The 18304-nt window shown below is 37.0% G+C and overlaps 1 protein-coding gene across 3 annotated transcripts in view; it reads right to left on the minus strand.

Moving 5' to 3' along the window:
- NSF (N-ethylmaleimide sensitive factor, vesicle fusing ATPase) overlaps positions 1-18304 on the minus strand; it is a 145029-nt gene that overhangs the window by 87767 nt on the left and 38958 nt on the right. For all 3 annotated transcript variants that reach the window (XM_035721208.2, XM_049114627.1, XM_049114628.1), the window contains exon 8: positions 16341-16496. In XM_035721208.2, the coding sequence (XP_035577101.1) occupies positions 16341-16496 (156 nt within the window). The remainder of the gene's footprint in view (positions 1-16340; positions 16497-18304) is intronic.

An 18304-nucleotide genomic window follows, 5' to 3' on the forward strand; every position in this document is an offset into this window, starting at 1 on the left:
ACTCTCATTCGTTCGTAGTGAAAATGCAATATGGCACAGCCATTTTGGAAGATAGCTTCCATTTGGAAGACAATACTAAACATACTCTTTCCATAGGATCCAGCAATTGCACTCCAAAAGAGCTGAAAACTTACATCCATGCTAAAAGCTACACACAGATGTTTATAGGAGCTTTATTCATCATTATTCATAACTACCCAAACTTGGAAGCAACCAAGATGCACTTCAGTAGGTGAATGAATAAATAAGCTGTGGTGGTGCATCCAGACAAGGGAACACAATTCGCACTAAAAAGAATTGAACTATCAAGCTTTGACAAGATATGGAAGAACCCTAAATGCATATTGCTAAGTGAAAGAAGTCAATCTGAAAAGGCTACATTGTATGATATTCTGGAAAAGGCAAAACTAAGCAGATAGTAAAAAGATCAGTGATTGCCAGGGATAGGGGGAGAGGGCACAGAGGATTTTTAGAGCAGTGAAAATATTCTGTATGATACCGCAAAATGGATATATGTTATTATACATTTCTCCAAAGCCACAGAATGTATAATACCAAGGGTAAATAGTAATGTAAACTACAGCGTGGGTGATTATGATCTATCAGTGTAGGTTCAGTTATAACAAAGATACCATCTGGTAGATGTTGATGATGGAGGAAGCCATGCTTGTATGGGGACGGGGTATATGGAAAAATCTCTGTATTTTCCCCTCCCTTTTGCCATGGGCCTAAAATTGATGTTAAAAAAAAAAAGAGTCTTAATTAAAAAAAAAAATTGTATGCAAAGCAAAGGAAAAAGGGGAAAAAAAAAACCACATGATTCCAAGGACCTAGAAAATAAAGGTAACTGGGAAGAGATAACTATGCGTAGGATGAGAAAACATGTTTAATAAATGTAACAAAATTTTGAAAATTTCAAGAATTCATTTCAGTAAGAAATCTTTTTTTTTTTTTCCTTCTGGGTAGACTCCACACAGCTCGGAGCCCAGCATGGGGCTCAAACTCACAACCCTGAGACCAAGACCTGAGCTGAGATCGAGTCAGATGCTTAACCGACTGAGCCACCCAAGGGCCTCTCAGTAAGAATTCTAATGGGGGATAGTGACAGCTTTTTGAGATACAGTGATATATTATATATAGTAAAGGTAATCTAAGAATTACCACTAAATGCTTGATTTAAAGGAATGAATAAATTCACATGAAATATTACCTTTAGGAAATGGAATTATTAAACCTCCATTCTGAGCATACTAGCTTCTAAGAGTTAGAAAAACATGTTATTTGAAAAAGAAATGAATAAGTAATTAATACATACAGAACCCAAGAAGTGAAAGATTGAGGCTGGAACTGTAGCTACTAGAAGCACTGTCCTAAGCACTTTAGTAGGTTCTCTTCTATATTCATTTAAAAAGCCCTGTCAGCTACATATTACTTTTACCCTTCTTTTGGCAGATAAGGCATTGCCACTTAGAGTAGTAACATGACTTTCCCCGGGAGACACAGTTGGTAAACAAGATAGCCAGAACTTGAACATCAATCTGCCTGATGCCGAGCAAGCACTGTAGGGACAGCTCAGCTACTGGTGGCACTGGGTGTCAGCTCTGCCTGAGACTCACGTTCAGCGGACCTAAGGGAGAACCTGGAAATTCATTTCTGGGTATTTTTTTTTAAACTCCCTGAAATTATTTTTTTTTAAAGATTTTATTTATTTATTTATTTATTCATTCATTCATTCATTCATTCATTCATGATTGGGGGGGGGGCGGGCAGAGACACAGGTAGAGGGAGAAGCAGGCTCCATGCCAGGAGCCGGACATGGGACTCGATCCAGAACTGCAAGATCACGCCCTGGGCCAAAGGCAGGTGCTGAACTGCTGAGCTACCCAGGGATCCCTGCTGAGCCACCCAGGGATCCCCCTCCCTGAAATTCTGATAGACTCCAAAGACTGAGAACCATTGTGTTACTAAATAGAAGTGGCATCAGAAGGAGAGACACTTTAGAATAACCGCCAAAAGTGAAGAAACATGGTGAGCTCTTCAGAGAGGAAAAAGACAATGCTCAGCTAAGGAGGCTAAGCACTTTGCTTTCATAGGCTGGGGACATGGAGACCTATGTATCACTCTCAACTCCCATAGATATTTACTGAATATCCATTAGATACCCCCAAAATAGGCTAAGCTGAGTTCTTTAACGAGATAAAATGGCCTTTGGCTAAGTAGCTTAATATTAAAAATCAAAGACACAACTATATAGAAACAAAACAGATAAAGGGCTAAGAAAAGCCAAAGAGGAAAACAATTGCTTCTACTGGGAAGATATGTGAGGGATCTTCCAGAGAAGGTAATCAAGCTGAAACTTGAAGGATGAGCTTCCCTGACAGAGTCTATGTGCAGACTTCATATCTCACTAAAATGAGGCATTCATATGTAGTAGTTCCAGAAACATTTCTACATCTAGTCTATTTTCCCCTTTTTACTAGTGAAGGAATGACACTAAAGAATCATACAATTGGTCAATGACAAATCTAAGAGTAGGCTCCAAAACTCTTGACACCTTGTCCATCAGTTTCTCAATAACCCATTATGGTTCTTACATTTCTCTCTCTCTTGCAGAGAACCTATTTAGTGATCAATTTCATCTATAACATCTTGACTTTTTAAGAAGGAAGTCTAAATTTGGCAGTGCATGAAAAAAGGGTTTAACTTGGGAATGCTCCTTAATTCAGCAATTCCAATTCCAGGAATTTGTCCGATTTTTTTTTTAAAGATTTTATTTATTCATCACACACACACACACACACACACACACACACACACACACACAGGCAGAGACACAGGCAGAGGGAGAAACAGGCTCCACGCAGGGAGCCTGACATGGGACTTGACCCGGGTCTCAAGAATCACGTCCTGGACTGAAGGCGGCGCTAAACCGCTGAGCCACCAGGGCTGCCCAGGAATTTGTTCTAAATAAATATGGACATGCAAAAAATATTCAGCTTCAAGGGTCCTTGTCACAACATAGAGTATAATAGTGAAAAAGTAAATATATTTATATGTCTAATTGTAGTGGACTGATTAAATAAACCATGGCATTATCATTCTATAAAATAAAGAAAATTATAGAATATTTAAGAAAAACTTCATTACTGAGTGGAGGAAAAGAGGTTAAAGAAGAGTAAAACACATTTTTGTCCCCCTCCATAATACATATATACATATATACATATGTGTGTATACATATACAAAGTAAAATTAGTAAAATTATATACTCCAGATATTAATAATAGTTTTCAGGTATTTTCTTTTACACTGAGTAATTACACGTCTTTTTACTTATGTGTATTTTTGAAATGATGTGTTTCTATGTTTCTAATAGATGTGTTTCTATTAAAAGAACTAGTAAAAGTATTTTTATAAACAGATATCTTAGATATGAGAGATCTAAAAGACCCTATAAAAGCCAGGAAGATGATGAGATTTTTTTTTTGAAAAGTACTGTTTCAGGGATCCCTGGGTGGCTCAACAGCAGTTTGGTGCCTGCCTTTGGCCCAGGGCGTGATTCTAGAGTCCCGGGATCGAGTCCCACATCAGGCTCCCTGCATGGAGCCTGCTGGTGTGCCTCTCTCTCTGTGTCTCTCATGAATAAATAAATAAAATCTTTAAAAAAAAATAAAAATAAAAAAAATAAAAAGTACTGTCTCTGGAATTTCCAGGCCCACCAGAGAACCTAAAGTGATCTATAGGCAGGAAGGGGCTTTCTGAATCAAATTCAGATTCCAAAACTAATGAAGCTTATTCTAGAGAATAGGAAGTATGGCTTCACATCCGACTTATGAAATTTGGAATAAAAAATCTAGTAATAAATCAAATCATTTTCAGTGGTTGAATCAAGAAGCCTAAAGGGTACCAGCCTGGGAGTAAGGCAATTTGGATTCTAGCCCCTCTTTCTGTGACTTTAGCTTAAATATGCTGCTTACTCTCTGGAGGCCCAATGTCCTCATCTACAAAATAAGAATGACATGAACAAAAGTCAGTGTTTCTCCAACGTGGTATTTCCTTGGAGTATTAATAGTTGTGTCTTTATGTGTATATAACAAGTTTAAGTAAATTTGGAAAATTTTAGACTAGATCATTTCTAAGGTATCCTACTCTAACCTGGTCTAATTCTGATTCAAATATATAGCTACCTTAATGTACTTAAATCTATCATATTTGTAGATATACTGTCTATTGGTCGTTATCTCATAGAGAGGAGTATTAGATAATGCAAAATGGGGAACAATCCTTTTGAGCAAATGTCATCTGCAGACACTATTTTGCCCCTTTTGCTTTCTGTCCTCAGTTGCTGCTGTCAAGGTATGACATTTCTATATACTTGAATCAGATTCAACCCATTCAACTTTTTTTTTTTAATTTTTATTTATTTATGATAGTCACAGAGAGAGAGAGGCAGAGACACAGGCAGAGGGAGAAGCAGGCTCCATGCACCGGGAGCCCAATGTGGGATTCGATCCCGGGTCTCCAGGATCGCGCCCTGGGCCAAAGGCAGGCGCCAAACCGCTGCGCCACCCAGGGATCCCCATTCAACTTTTTAAAAATTCATTTTTAGATAAAATGAAGTAAAGGATTCAATCTTTTGTCTGTGGTAAGAAACTGTCATCTTTCTCTCCTTGTGTGGCCATGGCGTCCCACCTGGAGCCATTACTACTTCTAAAACAAATCTAAGTTTTGAACAATTGAGTTCTATCATTTATTATCACATATGGGCAGCCTTCTCCAGCCAGAGAAAGAGACTACAGAGTCTATAACTCAAGTAAAGTATGTCTTCCCTATCTCTCTTTGTCTAAGCTCATCAGAGCCACAACTGGTTGTCTAAATGAGGAGTTCCAGAAGTCAAATAATCAGGTAGCAGACAGAAAAGCAAGAGGAATCAATCAAGAGAAGTTTTGTAGAAAAAGTCCAATAATACAGGAAAAGCATCAGGCAAAAATGCAATTGTGGATCAGCACAGAAATGTCCCTGGAATGTGCTAATAGTCAGCAGTCTGGATAATTCTCCTACGTATATCTGAGATTTGACGGAATATATCTAATGTGTGGCTTGGCAGCATTCTAATTACAGGTTTATCCTGTAGTAACCATTCATTATCAAAAGGCTCTTAAGTCTTGCTAAGTTTTCTCCCTCATGATAGGATTCTAGGTAGATTTTTAAAAATCAAAGCACTTCCAAAAAAATTATGTCATCGTGGATAAATTCTAGTAAATACATGTATAAATAGCATAGAAGTTCAAGCTACAGATATGTATATCTTTATGTATTAGTTTCTAGTCACTCTGGAACAGGAACAGAACTCAAACTATCTCCTCCCCAAAGAAAAGATACCATGTGGGAGCCTAATGTGTTAATAAAGAACTCAAAGCCACAAATATAGGGAATCTTTGAGTACTGAATACATTATCTACAGTAACTTTCAATGTCAAATGTTACAGTATTAGGAAAATGGTATATGGAAGGGATTTACTACTAACTTCTTCAAAAAACTTGAAAGAATATCATGTTATTTAAAAAGAATAAAGCAAAACCCAAGTTTCTTGCAGGTTTTTTAAATTTATGAACATATTATCAAAGGTATATTGCTCCACGTAGCAGTCATATGGAATTCTAAGAAAAGTCTCTTTAGAATCATGGTAGAAGTACTCTCCTAAATAATTCTTGTATTAAGTGCCGGGCAGCTTTTTGCTAACCATTATTGCTAATTCTTTCTTCCATCTCTTTTCTTCCAACATTCTATATCAAGATAGTCGTTTTTCTAAATCAGTATTCACATATAAGAAACTGACAAGATTTATAGAAGTGGTATTTATCAACTCCTCTCTGATGGAATGTGATAAAAAGTAAATATAAATCAGCCAAAGTATGAATTCACAAATAAGGAAAAAATATTTCGAAGTGTCCCCTTGACTACCTTATCAACAAACACTGTTCAAAATGGATAATTACCAAACACTCTAAGAGGATAATCTAAGGCGTTAACTATTTTCAACAGCCAACAAAAGTTTAAGATAAGGAAATAGATCTATAAACATTTGGTTAAAGGCAATGGATTAAAGATTTTTGCCTCTCACAGAGCTATAAGAGCACCTTAGGCAACAGAATCATACCAACCAACCACCTCTATAGAGTGTTTGATAGTGAGGATGAGCAGAAACAGAATAAAAAGATTGTGAACTGTCCCTGGGGTCCACAGGTAAGAGACAGTAGCATGACCCTCAAAGGAACTGAAATAGAACAGGCTGGGTGGAACCCAGAGCATGGAGGAGGGGCAGAGGCTGCAGGAAGAGGGGAAGTTTGGCAGGGGCCAGAACACATAGGGTTTGCAAACCATGGAGGGAGTTAAGGAGAGCTACTGGGGAGTTTTAACCAGTGGAGTGACAGGATCAGACTTGCCTTTTTATAAAAATCATTCCAGTTAGTGTGGAGAATGGACTACAAAAGGGCAAGGCTGAAGGCCCAGGGGCAATGCAGGTAATGGTGCCCTAAGGAAGGCAGAAGTTGGGGGAGATGGAAACACTGGGTGGACCTGAGACAGCAAGAGACTGCAGTGCTGATGGTCTGTTCTATGACTAGAAGTAGAGGAGCGGGAGAGAGGACAGTTAGAGAGAAAGTGCCCAGCTCTAGCTCAGCTAGAGCACTGCCTAAGATAGAAAACAGAAGTAGGAGCATGTTTACAGAAGATGGAGGGGCCAGCTGAATAAGTTTAATTTTGAGCTGAATGAGTTTAACTTTGAACTTATCTGTGTGATCATAAGATAGACAACAGGTTATGCTGATAAAAGTCCAGAGTTTTAAACTGAGACTGAGATAAAGTATGCATATTTGAGAGTTGATGGCATAAAGATAACTGCAGCGATAGAAGTGGATGTGATCAATTTTAGGGAGAATGATCTCAGACTGAGGAATAGAAGAGATCTAAGACTCCTGAAGAACTCCAGCATTTTAAAGGAGACACACACAAAAAACCCAAAAAGGACAGCCAGAGGTAGAAGGAAAATCAGAAGCCCTTCGAGTGAGAGAAACCAAGTAAAAAGGATATTTCAAGAAAGAGTGGTCAAGAGGGCTTCTCAAACATAATGAAGATCGAAGGTAGCCTTCACTAAATACAAATAGCAGTAATTCTTCCTATCATCCCCAATGCAGGTTCTAGTTTTTCTTCATGGTAATGAAAATATGTGCAGTGATATTCTCCACCCCCAAACAGGTCCTCCTGGTCTTCTCATTTCTAACATTTTCTCAGTGAGACCTGACATCTCACTTCCAACTCCATCACCCACAATAAGTAATCACAAATTCTACCAATTTCATCTCTGTGATCTTTATCGTGTCTTTTCTTCCCTTTTCATCCCCACTGCCACCACCCTCATCCAGGTTCTAAGGACCACACAACTGGGTAGTCTGCTGGTATCCCAGGTTATGCAGCCTTTCATCTCTTCTCTAGAGCAATCCTTTCACGCAGAATAACCATATTAACTATCCTAAAACATTCACTTTGTCTTATTCCACTGCTAAAAATTCTCCAATGACTCCTCACTATAATCATTTGTTCAGAAATTTCATTCATTTAGGGGCGCCTGGCTGGCTCAGTCAGTGGAGCATGTGATTTTTGACCTTGGGGTTGTGAGTTCGAGCTTACAACTTGGGGTTGTAAATATTTGAGTTAGCAAATATTTACATAAAGCAATACTTCTCAAATTGTCTATGCTAAGGTCCAGGTTTTTTCCTTAAAAGTTTCTAAACAATATTTTGTAAAATACAATTAAAAAAACATTATGCCAATGTTAAATTGCTAAGAAAGTTTCTAAATTTTTACTCTCAGTTTCAATATTTATCTCAACATGGACTGATAACAATGGTTCATGGTTCAGCAATGATCTATAGACCACATTCCATAACAGCCTTGATGTTGATAACACATGGATTAAAATACATTATAATTATGCCTTCAAAGGTCTTAGAGCCATGGTGCTCAATGCAGGGCAATTCTGCCATTCAGGGGAAACATTTTTGATCACTACACAGGGGAAGGGGACAGGGAACTACTGGCATTGAGTGGATAGACGCCAGAGATGCTGCTAAAAAGCCTGCAACAAACAGGACCAGGCCTTTCTCCCAACAAAGAATTAGCCACCCTAAAATGTAAAAAATGCTTAGGTTGAGAAATTCTCCCTTATGAATGTAATGCAAATGAATAATTATAGTATATTAAGAAGAGAGCTACATTAAGTATCCACAAGGTACTAGGAAAGCATAGAAGAAGAAGCACCTGAATCTGTCTTAAAGGTCAAACAGGTTTAGTATTTACCAAAAAAAAAAAAAAAAAAAAAGAAGTCTTCATCTCCTGATTCCCAGCTTTCTATATACAACCCCAACCTAACTTCTAAATCTAATTCTCTGCTTTTTAACAACAGCTCTGCTAGACTGGTCTAAGCTCTGACTTCTATACCTTGCTGAGTCTGTCACTCTACCCAGGGCATAGGCAACCATTCTTTCTCCTCCTATCCAAAATGATTCAGCATTTAAGGACTCATTCAAGCTCCACCTCCTCCATGAAGTCTTCAGTGACTGGCTCTCTTTAAACTGCTATAGGACTTTTCATCTGTGCCACTCATTTGGCACTTTATCAGATACTGACTTCTGATATCACTTGCTAGGTTATAGTGCTTAACTTTTAAATGATTATTTAACATTTATGCTCCACCTCTAAGTTGACAGTTAACTTAAGACAAAGCTGCTGACACACTCAAAGCAATCACTTCCTTCCTGTATTAATGCTACAACAGGTACCAAAAAACACATGAAGAAAGCGGACTAGACTTCTTAAGTATCAGACATTCAGTCCTACAACCAATGCTTCATGTCTCTGAGCTCACAACAATTTGGATATATGCGGTTACTAGAAAGGTAATTTATAAAAAACCTTAGTGTTATAGAGAGTTCATCTACTCTCATATATTGAGCACTTATACTTCTCCAGGCCAAGAGAAGTCCACTGATTCTTGTCAGATTTAAATTACAGAAAATCTGCCAGAAATAAGAAAATTAAGAAATCTCAATTGGGACAGTTTCTCAAAATTTAAAAACTTAAACAGATAAAGAGATTTTTGTATTTCCAGGCAATACCCTCCCACCATGACAAAAAATCTGAGACTTTTGGAAAATGCTGCTAATCTTGAAAAGAAAGAGGGGGAAGAAGAAAGGTGGTGGGGGAGGAGAAGGAAGAGAAGCAAGAGGAGCAGGGAGGAAGAAAAGGATGACAAAGAGGAAGATGAAGGAGAAGGTGGTTTAACTCATTAGCAGAGACAGAGAGGTTAGAAAAACTTAAACAGTTTAGAAAGTTGTCCTAATACCTAAATGCAGAAGTCCGATTTCTGCAGTCTATTTTCTGAACACTTATATCTGCATATAGGCAATGGTGGGGGGTGAGGCCAGACCTGCAGACCTTCAGGGTTTCATTCAGTAATAATTCCTCTCTTCCTTTCCACCCTCCTAACCTACATTTGTCTAAGTTCTCAGAACCTTTCTATATGGAAAACTTTATAAATTTCTTTGAGAATTAATTAAGGAAGAAAGGCAAAAATGCCACTTATTTACTCATCATAAAATATCCTTTGATCTAGGGGTGCCTGGGTGGCTCAGTTAATTAAGTAAGCATCTGTCTTTGGCTCAGATCATGATTTTGGGGTCCTGGGAAAGAGCCCCACATCAGGCTCCCTGCTCAGCGGGGGGGGGGCGGGGGGGGGCACAGGGCGGGTAAGAGGGGGTCCTGCTTCTTCCTCTGCTCCTCCCCCCTGCTTGTGTGTACATATTCTCTCTCAAATAAATAAATAAATCTTTGGGGGAAAAATTCTTTGACCTAAACTTCAAGGCTTCCTTGACTCCTTGATTCTTGGCTCCATCTCTCTAGTATCTGGAGAGGCAGCAGAGAAATCAGACTCTGGAACCACATATCCTACTTCCAGCCTGAGCTTGGCTACTTACTAGCTAGACAAACTTAGTAAGTCACTTCCTTCTCCTCCTTCAACAGTTCCTGAATCAGGAGTACCAAATTCTAGTCCTAGTTCTGTCTGTGACCAGGGGGTTGTGCTAGATCACCAAGGGTGATTTTGTCCCCCAGAGACGGTTTTGGCAATGTCTGGAAATATTTTTGGTTCTCACCTCCAGGGGTAGGTGGGGAGTGCCACACGCATCCAGTAAGTAGAGGCCAGAGATGCTGCTAAACACCCTACAATGCACAGGACAACCAGTGCCAAACAATAAATAATTATCCAGCCCAAAAATGTCTAATGATGCCACAGTTGAAAAACTCTTGGCTCTAGCTCCCTCAAAGACTACCTCAGAGGACCCAAGAAGTAGGACTGAGAAGGCCCATTTTAGTGGTTTTATAGTATATAGGATTTCATGAGAGAAGATAAGTGTTAATGGTTTGGACTTTGAGGCCGGACTGCCTGGATTGAAATCTGACTCCACTACTTAGCTTAGACTACTTACTTAACCTTTCAGAGACTCAGTTTCCTTCTCCATAATATGGGGATGATATAATATCTACCTGACAAGGCTGTTATTGTGAGAACTGAGTGAGTTAATATATGTTAAGAATTGAGAACAGTGTCTGGCACTATGTGAGTATTAGCTACTATTGTCATCAACATCATCACCACCAATCTAAGTAAAGGGGGGAGAAACATCCACCACTTCACGTCAGGAGTCAAGGGAGCTGGATTCCTCATTTGGAAAGGGTGTGAAGACTGAGCAAATTCAAGCACAGTTCCTCACATGTCAGAAACTCTGCTCTCCCTCAAGTCCCTGTATCCCACTCTCCCCTCTCATGCTTCCACAGTTGCGTAAAGGCCTGGATGTAAATGTTCTCATGATTTGCAGGGCATACAAACAACTTATATTCATTACTATAATGCAAAAAAGTTAATAGGAGGAAGTAGTTTGTTACATATCAGGAAACTGGTTTTATCTTTTCAGTGGAAAAGGACAGGTACTTCTAACTCCCCACTGTCACAGGCTGCTATCAAAGCCCCGGGGTCCCATTACCCCCCCCACCGCCCACCCCCACCCCCGCACTCTTCTCCTCCATAGAAACCTCATGAAGAAAAAAGAAAAGAAAAAAATGAAACTTCATGAAGGATGTGGGACACACCTGTTCTCAGGCTACTTTCCTGTGTGGACAGTGAAGCTACCACAAGAGAGAAAGAGCCACGTATTTCTACACAAGTAGAAAAATAAGATCACAGTAAAACATTCAGATGCAGAAGTATAGAGAGTAAAAGAATAAAAATCTCCCTATATTTCCATTCCTAACTTCCCTTTCACATAAGTAAACAATGTTTTTTCAATGTAATGTGTGTTCATAGAGACCTCTATGCATTTAACTTTCAGTTTTATGCATGTATTTTTTATTATAACATGTCTGTATATTTGGAGCTATATCATTTTAAGACTTGCTTCACTGGATTCCTTCCATAATGAGGGAAAAAGCATGTAGCATAGTTTATTTATTTCCTTACTGCTGGACATTCAGGTTCAAACTTAGACTAGTGATCCAGTTATTGATCTGTAACTCACCTGTAGTTGCCAGCAAATTTAATCCATTAGCTTAGACTCTAGACAGCTCTGCCTCCTTAAAAGATTTATTTCTAAAAATCGATTAATAAAAAATGCTGACTTTATATATGGTTGGACTGAGATACCAGCATAACTATATTATTCCTATCCAAATATAAGTAAATTTTACTTAAAAAATTAAAACCAATGCAAGAGTTAATTCATGATTAAAAATTTCAACTTATAAAAAGTATTTTTTACAGTATTTTTTAGGGTATTTAGCTCTAGTGCTTTAACTCTAAACGCTGTTTTAGAGATTTTTGAAAATCACATGGTTATAAGCCATCTCTTCTTCTAATTAAAAAGAAAAACTACTTTACAAACTTCTCAACATGAAGTCAGAATTAGTAAATTATTACTTCTTCATATCCAAGCATCATCTATAAGTACTTGGTGGAAAAGCAGAAGGGGGAAGTTTTACATCTCTAACTAGTGAGCAACTGCTTTCTTTTCCTTTCGTAATAAATTACAGGCAGACTTGAACAGATGTCAGGTTGGCATTCAAAACCTAAAATATAGCTGAAAAGCAAGTTATGACTAATACAAGGAAAAAAGATGAATGTCAGAAAGCTTCATTTTTTTTTCTTTTTTTCAAATTTCAGATAAGCTCTTTAGCCTTAGGGTTCCTTTTACAGAGCCCTGGAGTTCGGCTAGATGTCTTAACCCCCATTTAAATTGCAATCTCTCCTCATGAGTGGGGGTGTGAAAATGCATCTTAAGAGTGTCAGTGTTTATGTTAATCTGAGCAAGAACTCCCTCTCTCCCAAATATGGTGAGTACAAAACCTCAGCACCCTTTCTTCCACCGTATTTTATTTGTACCATTCTTAGCATGTGAAAGATGTCTGCATGTGATTGAGAGGCTCCTTATCTTCCCTGCGCTGTACTCCACAGAGTAAATGCAGTTTCACTTACAGTATCAGAAAAGAGTTGCTTTCCTCTAGAATTTCAAAAGAAATCTTAAAAATACAGATTGAAAATGGGCTTAAAGAGGGAGGCATGAAGGGGACCAAAAAGAACAGTTTCAAAGAAGGGGGGCTCAAGACCATCACAGAGGCTCGCCTCTCCACGAGGTGGCCTGGATTCCTGCGAGGTACAGAACCACCAAAAGGCAGCATGAGGCTGGAGGCCTTCAGTCTGTACACCTTTTTGCTTTCAGCTCTAAAACAGGTAATTTCTGCCAAGGTCCCTTTCCTTATATACATGTAAACCTAGTCCTAAAACTACATTAAAAGATGCTAATTCTTTAATAATTATTCCACTGTTCTTTGAAGAGGTTTGTAGGTTTTTGTTTGTTTGCTTGCTCCACCATTTACAACTTAGGGGTAATTGCCAGGGATGCTGAAAAATGAAATTTCTTTATAGAATCTCTATCTTTGTCAACAAAAGAGCCAAAACTGAGAATTGAGGGAATCAATCAATTAATTATCCTAACACTCTCTACAAAACTGCATGCAAGGGAGTAAATGTGGTAAATGTCCGAACAGAGGTATACTTTCAGCTAACACTTTACTGTGCTCAAGGATGGCAATCAGATGCTGAGTTTATTCGCTGAGACTTTCAGACACCAGTATATAATGCCCACACTTCTACTCTGGGACTCAGAAAGTGCTCCAGGACATTTACTGCATGTGTGTGACCTCATCTGACCTTGAATGTTCTTACATCACTGTGTGATGCTGTTTGGCCCTTTAGTCTTCATCTATCTCACCAGCAACATTCTGCATGTTTCTAAACTACATCCTTAATTCTGGAAAGTAACATGAAGTTTGGCAAGACAAAGGAAAGAACTGTATTACCTAGAAGCAGAATTATCACTCATAAACACAATGAGAGAAGAGAATTCTAAATTGATCACTCTGAACTTACAACTTTAATACATAGGCTAAAAAAGATCCATTTGTTAAGATTCCTACTTGCAAAGTAGACATAACCCTAGACTCAGTGATAAACACAATGATTTGGTCTCAGGCCAAAAGTTCTCTGCTTTAACCAAAACAGCCTCATAACCTACATAAATTATTCTTCTCTAATCACTATTTTTTTTCCATTTTAATTGATTTAAATAATCACACCCAGTGTTAGATCCCCAGTTGAACTTAGCTACTTAGTTAACAAACAGTGAGGAAAAAATCAGCTAATTTTGTTCCCACCTGGCAGGGTAAAAGAACACAAGGTATATATACAAAAAGAACTTGTGTGTGTAGAGGGGTATTTTATATTCTATCCAAATGTAAGCAATCTATTATATACTTTTATCAAAGCTAATGAAAATTTTATAACCCCACTGTTCTTGGACTGCAATGAGGTATTCTACTCTGTAATTCCCCCAAATTCAAAGGAAAAAAGACAACTCTAATGTAAAATAGGGAATGACACATGCATAGCAAGAAAATTATTTCCCAGCCATTTACCATAAAAATGTAGCTTTATGACACTGACAATCTTCATTCAGAATAAAGTAATGTCTTTCAATTTATCTCAAAAGCAAATACAATTTTATACTTTTTGTTTTTTAAATCAAATTGACAATACATGCATCCTTTTTTTTTTTAATTCTTTTTTTTTTTTAATTTTTATTTATTTATGATAGTCACAGAGAGAGAGAGAGGCAGAGACATAAGCAGAGGGAGAAGCAGGCTCCATGCACCGGGAGCCCGATGTGGGACTCGATCCCGGGTCTCCAGGATCGCGCCCTGGGCCAAAGGCAGGCGCTAAACTGCTGCGCCACCCAGGGTTCCCAATACATGCATCCTAATGGTGAAAAGCCATAAAGAGAAAAAAAATGTTTAAAGAATAAAACTCATTTTTGTCCAATTAGTGTAAAAATATCAGAAAAATAAATCCACAAAAAAGGTTCTAAATAGTAGCAGTCTCAAACAAAATTCAAATTCATGGTTCTTAGTCAAAAAACATGTTGACATAACAAAACACAAAGTATTATAATTTAATTTCAATATGGGTTGTAGAAACACAGATTAAATTCACTCAAAAATTCCAAATCTGTTTTGACTTAATTCCAAGCTTTTCAACAGCCAGAAAAGTCACAAATCGACCAATATGAGCATTGCTCCTTTACATATTATTTACCCAACTGCAGAAAGAGGCTCTAATGAGCAGGGTTTGGATAATGCACAAACAGGAAATGCATATCTGAATAACTGAATAACTTGATAGCTTCCAAACTGTGAGAAAATATTTACAATATAATTAAAAGATATGGCTTAGTACAGAGGCCATTTTTTTCTACTCGTTGGCTGGATAATATAAATGTTCAAAGAAACAGAATCATTAGACTCTGCACAGAGCTCAGTCTTGAAAACCAGTAAAAATATACCACAAGAATAACTTAGAATATTTAAAATTATCCTTTTTATCTCTCCTGATACCCAAAATACATGCAAACAACATTTCTATGTCTTGATCAAAAAACTTTATGGACTTACTGTGCTTCAAAACACACATTACCAAGATAGTGAATTACCACATTTTTTAATACTATGTTCCAAATTAAAATTGTTTTTTATGGACTTGGCCTTTGTTATCTCTCAGGTAGAAAAGTATGTTATTGCCATCTCAAGGTGTATAAAACTCAGGTGATGAGGGTCTCTGTCATTTTCTCTTAATCCAACTCCAAACTCGACCTTTACCCAGAGAACAGGTGTGTGCTGTGTCTGTAATTTATCAGAGTGAACAGCCAGGCAGAGAAGCTACCAACAATAGGAAGCTAATAAAACCAAGCACTTAGTGCCTAGAAAGCAGTTCTTTTCCCCACCATATTTTTATCTCCCAGTAGCATGTAAAGATAAAGAATGATGGAGGCGAGGGGAGTAATATATTCATGTTCCTTCAGGTTTTTTGAAGACTCTGACTTTATACTAATAGTCTGCCAGAAGCTGTTATGTTATAAATTCCTTTCTCAGATATTCCATTGCTCACATTCCAATTCGACCTATGATATGGATATGAAACAGTCATGACAGCATTTCCACTAGAGCAAATAAAGCCACTTCAGTCTACAGATAAATTAAATAAACCTTCAAAAAGAAAATGATAAATGAATAACACATTTCTTTATATGCAATATGGAAACTCCCATGTATATCCTGCATTTGTCTTTTTGGATCAAACTTACCTAATTTAAAAACATGCCAAGAATCCATTTACTAGTTGTGAAGACATACTAATTGGGTAATGCAACAGCACAATAAAAAGAAGTAGCAGCTAATGTAAAATAATGCCCACGGTTAATAGATAATGATGATTCAGCAGGGTAAATCTGATCCACAGTGACGTTTAGAGTCAGGTGAAATTTCGAAATATGCCCTAGAGAAGACCTTTCATAAATAAGTAAATAAAATGAAATTCCTAAATATGTCCACACACAAATATACTTAAATAAATAAGTCAATAAGATAAAGCAACCACAAATAATTTTATTTTCCCTATAAAACTAAAATGTAATTTAAAAAATTCTAATACTTCAAAACTTGTTTAGAAAACTTTTTTTTTTTTTTAAGAAATAAAAAGTTAAAACACAAAAACACTGGCAGGCCTGAAAAAATAATTTCAAAACATTATTGGGGGAAAAAAAAAAGATTTCATTGCATTCTTAAAAAAAAAAAAAAAAAACAATACAAGATTTTACCAAATTTTCCTTTTTAAACTCACCCATCTGCTCCACAATCTCTGGAGGAAATACTCGAGAAGCAAATGCTCGTCGAAAAATATCTGAAAATTCTTTGTCCAGACCTCCTATTCCCATTTTTTCAAAGTTCCAGTCAGGATTGATGATAGACTGGCGATTTTCCTTGGTTTTAGCTTTGCCTATGTCAAACAAAGATAATCAATGTGAAACAAGAACTTCATTACTAGGTGAAAAAAGAAATTGCTGGGCATCCTTAATGAATAAAGAGAAGGTACCCTACACAAAGATGAACATGCTCTTAGCTGATTTTCAAATAAGAATACGTTTTGCTATGTTAACTACTTTGTCTGGACCCATTCAGGGCCAGTAAATCACTTCCAAAATGTCTAAACTCATGCAGTAGTCCATTTGTGATCAATCCATGAAGCCAGTCTTATTAACCTCTAATCCTAATCAAGTTAACTAACTTGGCTGATTAAACACTATGTGTACATCTGATGAAGACAACACTAGTTGCTAGAAATGCAACTGAAATCTAGCAATCCCTCACAGCTCCTGAAGCAAGTACATTTAAAAATACATATATTTATCTAGATTAAGTTTATAAACTGTGTATAACCCCTTAACCTGGGAAGATGCACTAAATCTGATGTCTTATTTTTTCTCCACTTGCACACAAAAGTCTGAAATCATCCTTAAGTCTTAATGATTTCAAAATGCATGTTTTCAAATTTCCACAGATAAAAATTATCTAACTTAAAGGTCATAGTGCCACCTAAAGTAACTCGGGAGAACCACATTAGCCATCTCAAAAACAATAAACGCACTTTAGAGCACTCTACTATAAACAAAAAAGAAAGTGATATAGTTTCTTTAAAACTAGAGAAGAAAAAGTCACATTAGGCAAAGTTTATCCTAGATGGTGATTTTATGGTTAGTTTTGTAGACTCAACATTTCTTTATAATGTGATCAAAAATATATTTCTTACACTCTACTGCCCTCCTATGGCCAAATTTACAGCATGCTAAATTAGTACACCATTTTATCAATGGAAAAAAGCCTATCAATCACATCTTTGCATGAATTACTTAGAAATACCAACATTGTATGAAAGTCATGCAACTCCCTTAAGATACCTTAACAAAAGGTGTATTAAAGGTGTATAAAATACAAAGAACTCACTTCAGAAATGTATTGAATCAAAAAAAAAAAAAAGAAATGTATTGAATCAATAATAGGAGATTCTGATAAATCCTATTCCCATAAAACAACATACATAGTCATTAAAAATTATATTGTTGAGGCATATTAAGAAGCTTAAGCAATAAAGCAAATTATAATATATGAAAATAGAATCAAATTTTAAAATTTTAGAGTGTGTGAGTTGTTTTTCAGTGAATGTCTATTTTATGAAACCAGTATTTTATTGTAAAATTAAGAAAAAACCGGTAAGAAAGGAATGATAATTTATGGATCAAGAAAAAAGATCACATATTTGAAGGTAAATAACCTTGGAGATAATGGTGTGCAATCAATGAAAATCCTCTACTTTCTACTGGGGAAGAAGACATCAGCATAGTGAAAATCACCCTAAATCAGAATTACTATAGAGTTAATGGTATCATCATTCTGGTGAGTTACTTTTCTTAGAGTCCAATCTGCACTATTTTAATATAATAAAAGCAAGGCTAACATACAAGAGTAGGACAGAGCTATGAATCTATTGGGAAGACTGTCTTTACCTGTACATTCACCATTTAACTCAATCACTAACAGAAGTGATGCCAGTATCACATCTAACACACCACCAAGTGAAGGGTAGTCTGCAAATAACTGACCAGTTCTCAAGGTACATACAGAAACCTTATGCACCAAGGTGTGTAAAGACAGTGGAAGCCTGACGAACTGTCAGAAAAGACTATGGAAACTAAACTAAACACAACGTGAAATTCTCAATCAGATCCTATAACCGAAAGGACATAATGC

This window comes from Canis lupus, chromosome 9 (assembly GCF_003254725.2).
Source record: "Canis lupus dingo isolate Sandy chromosome 9, ASM325472v2, whole genome shotgun sequence".
In the NCBI taxonomy this organism is placed as follows: domain Eukaryota; kingdom Metazoa; phylum Chordata; class Mammalia; order Carnivora; family Canidae; genus Canis; species Canis lupus.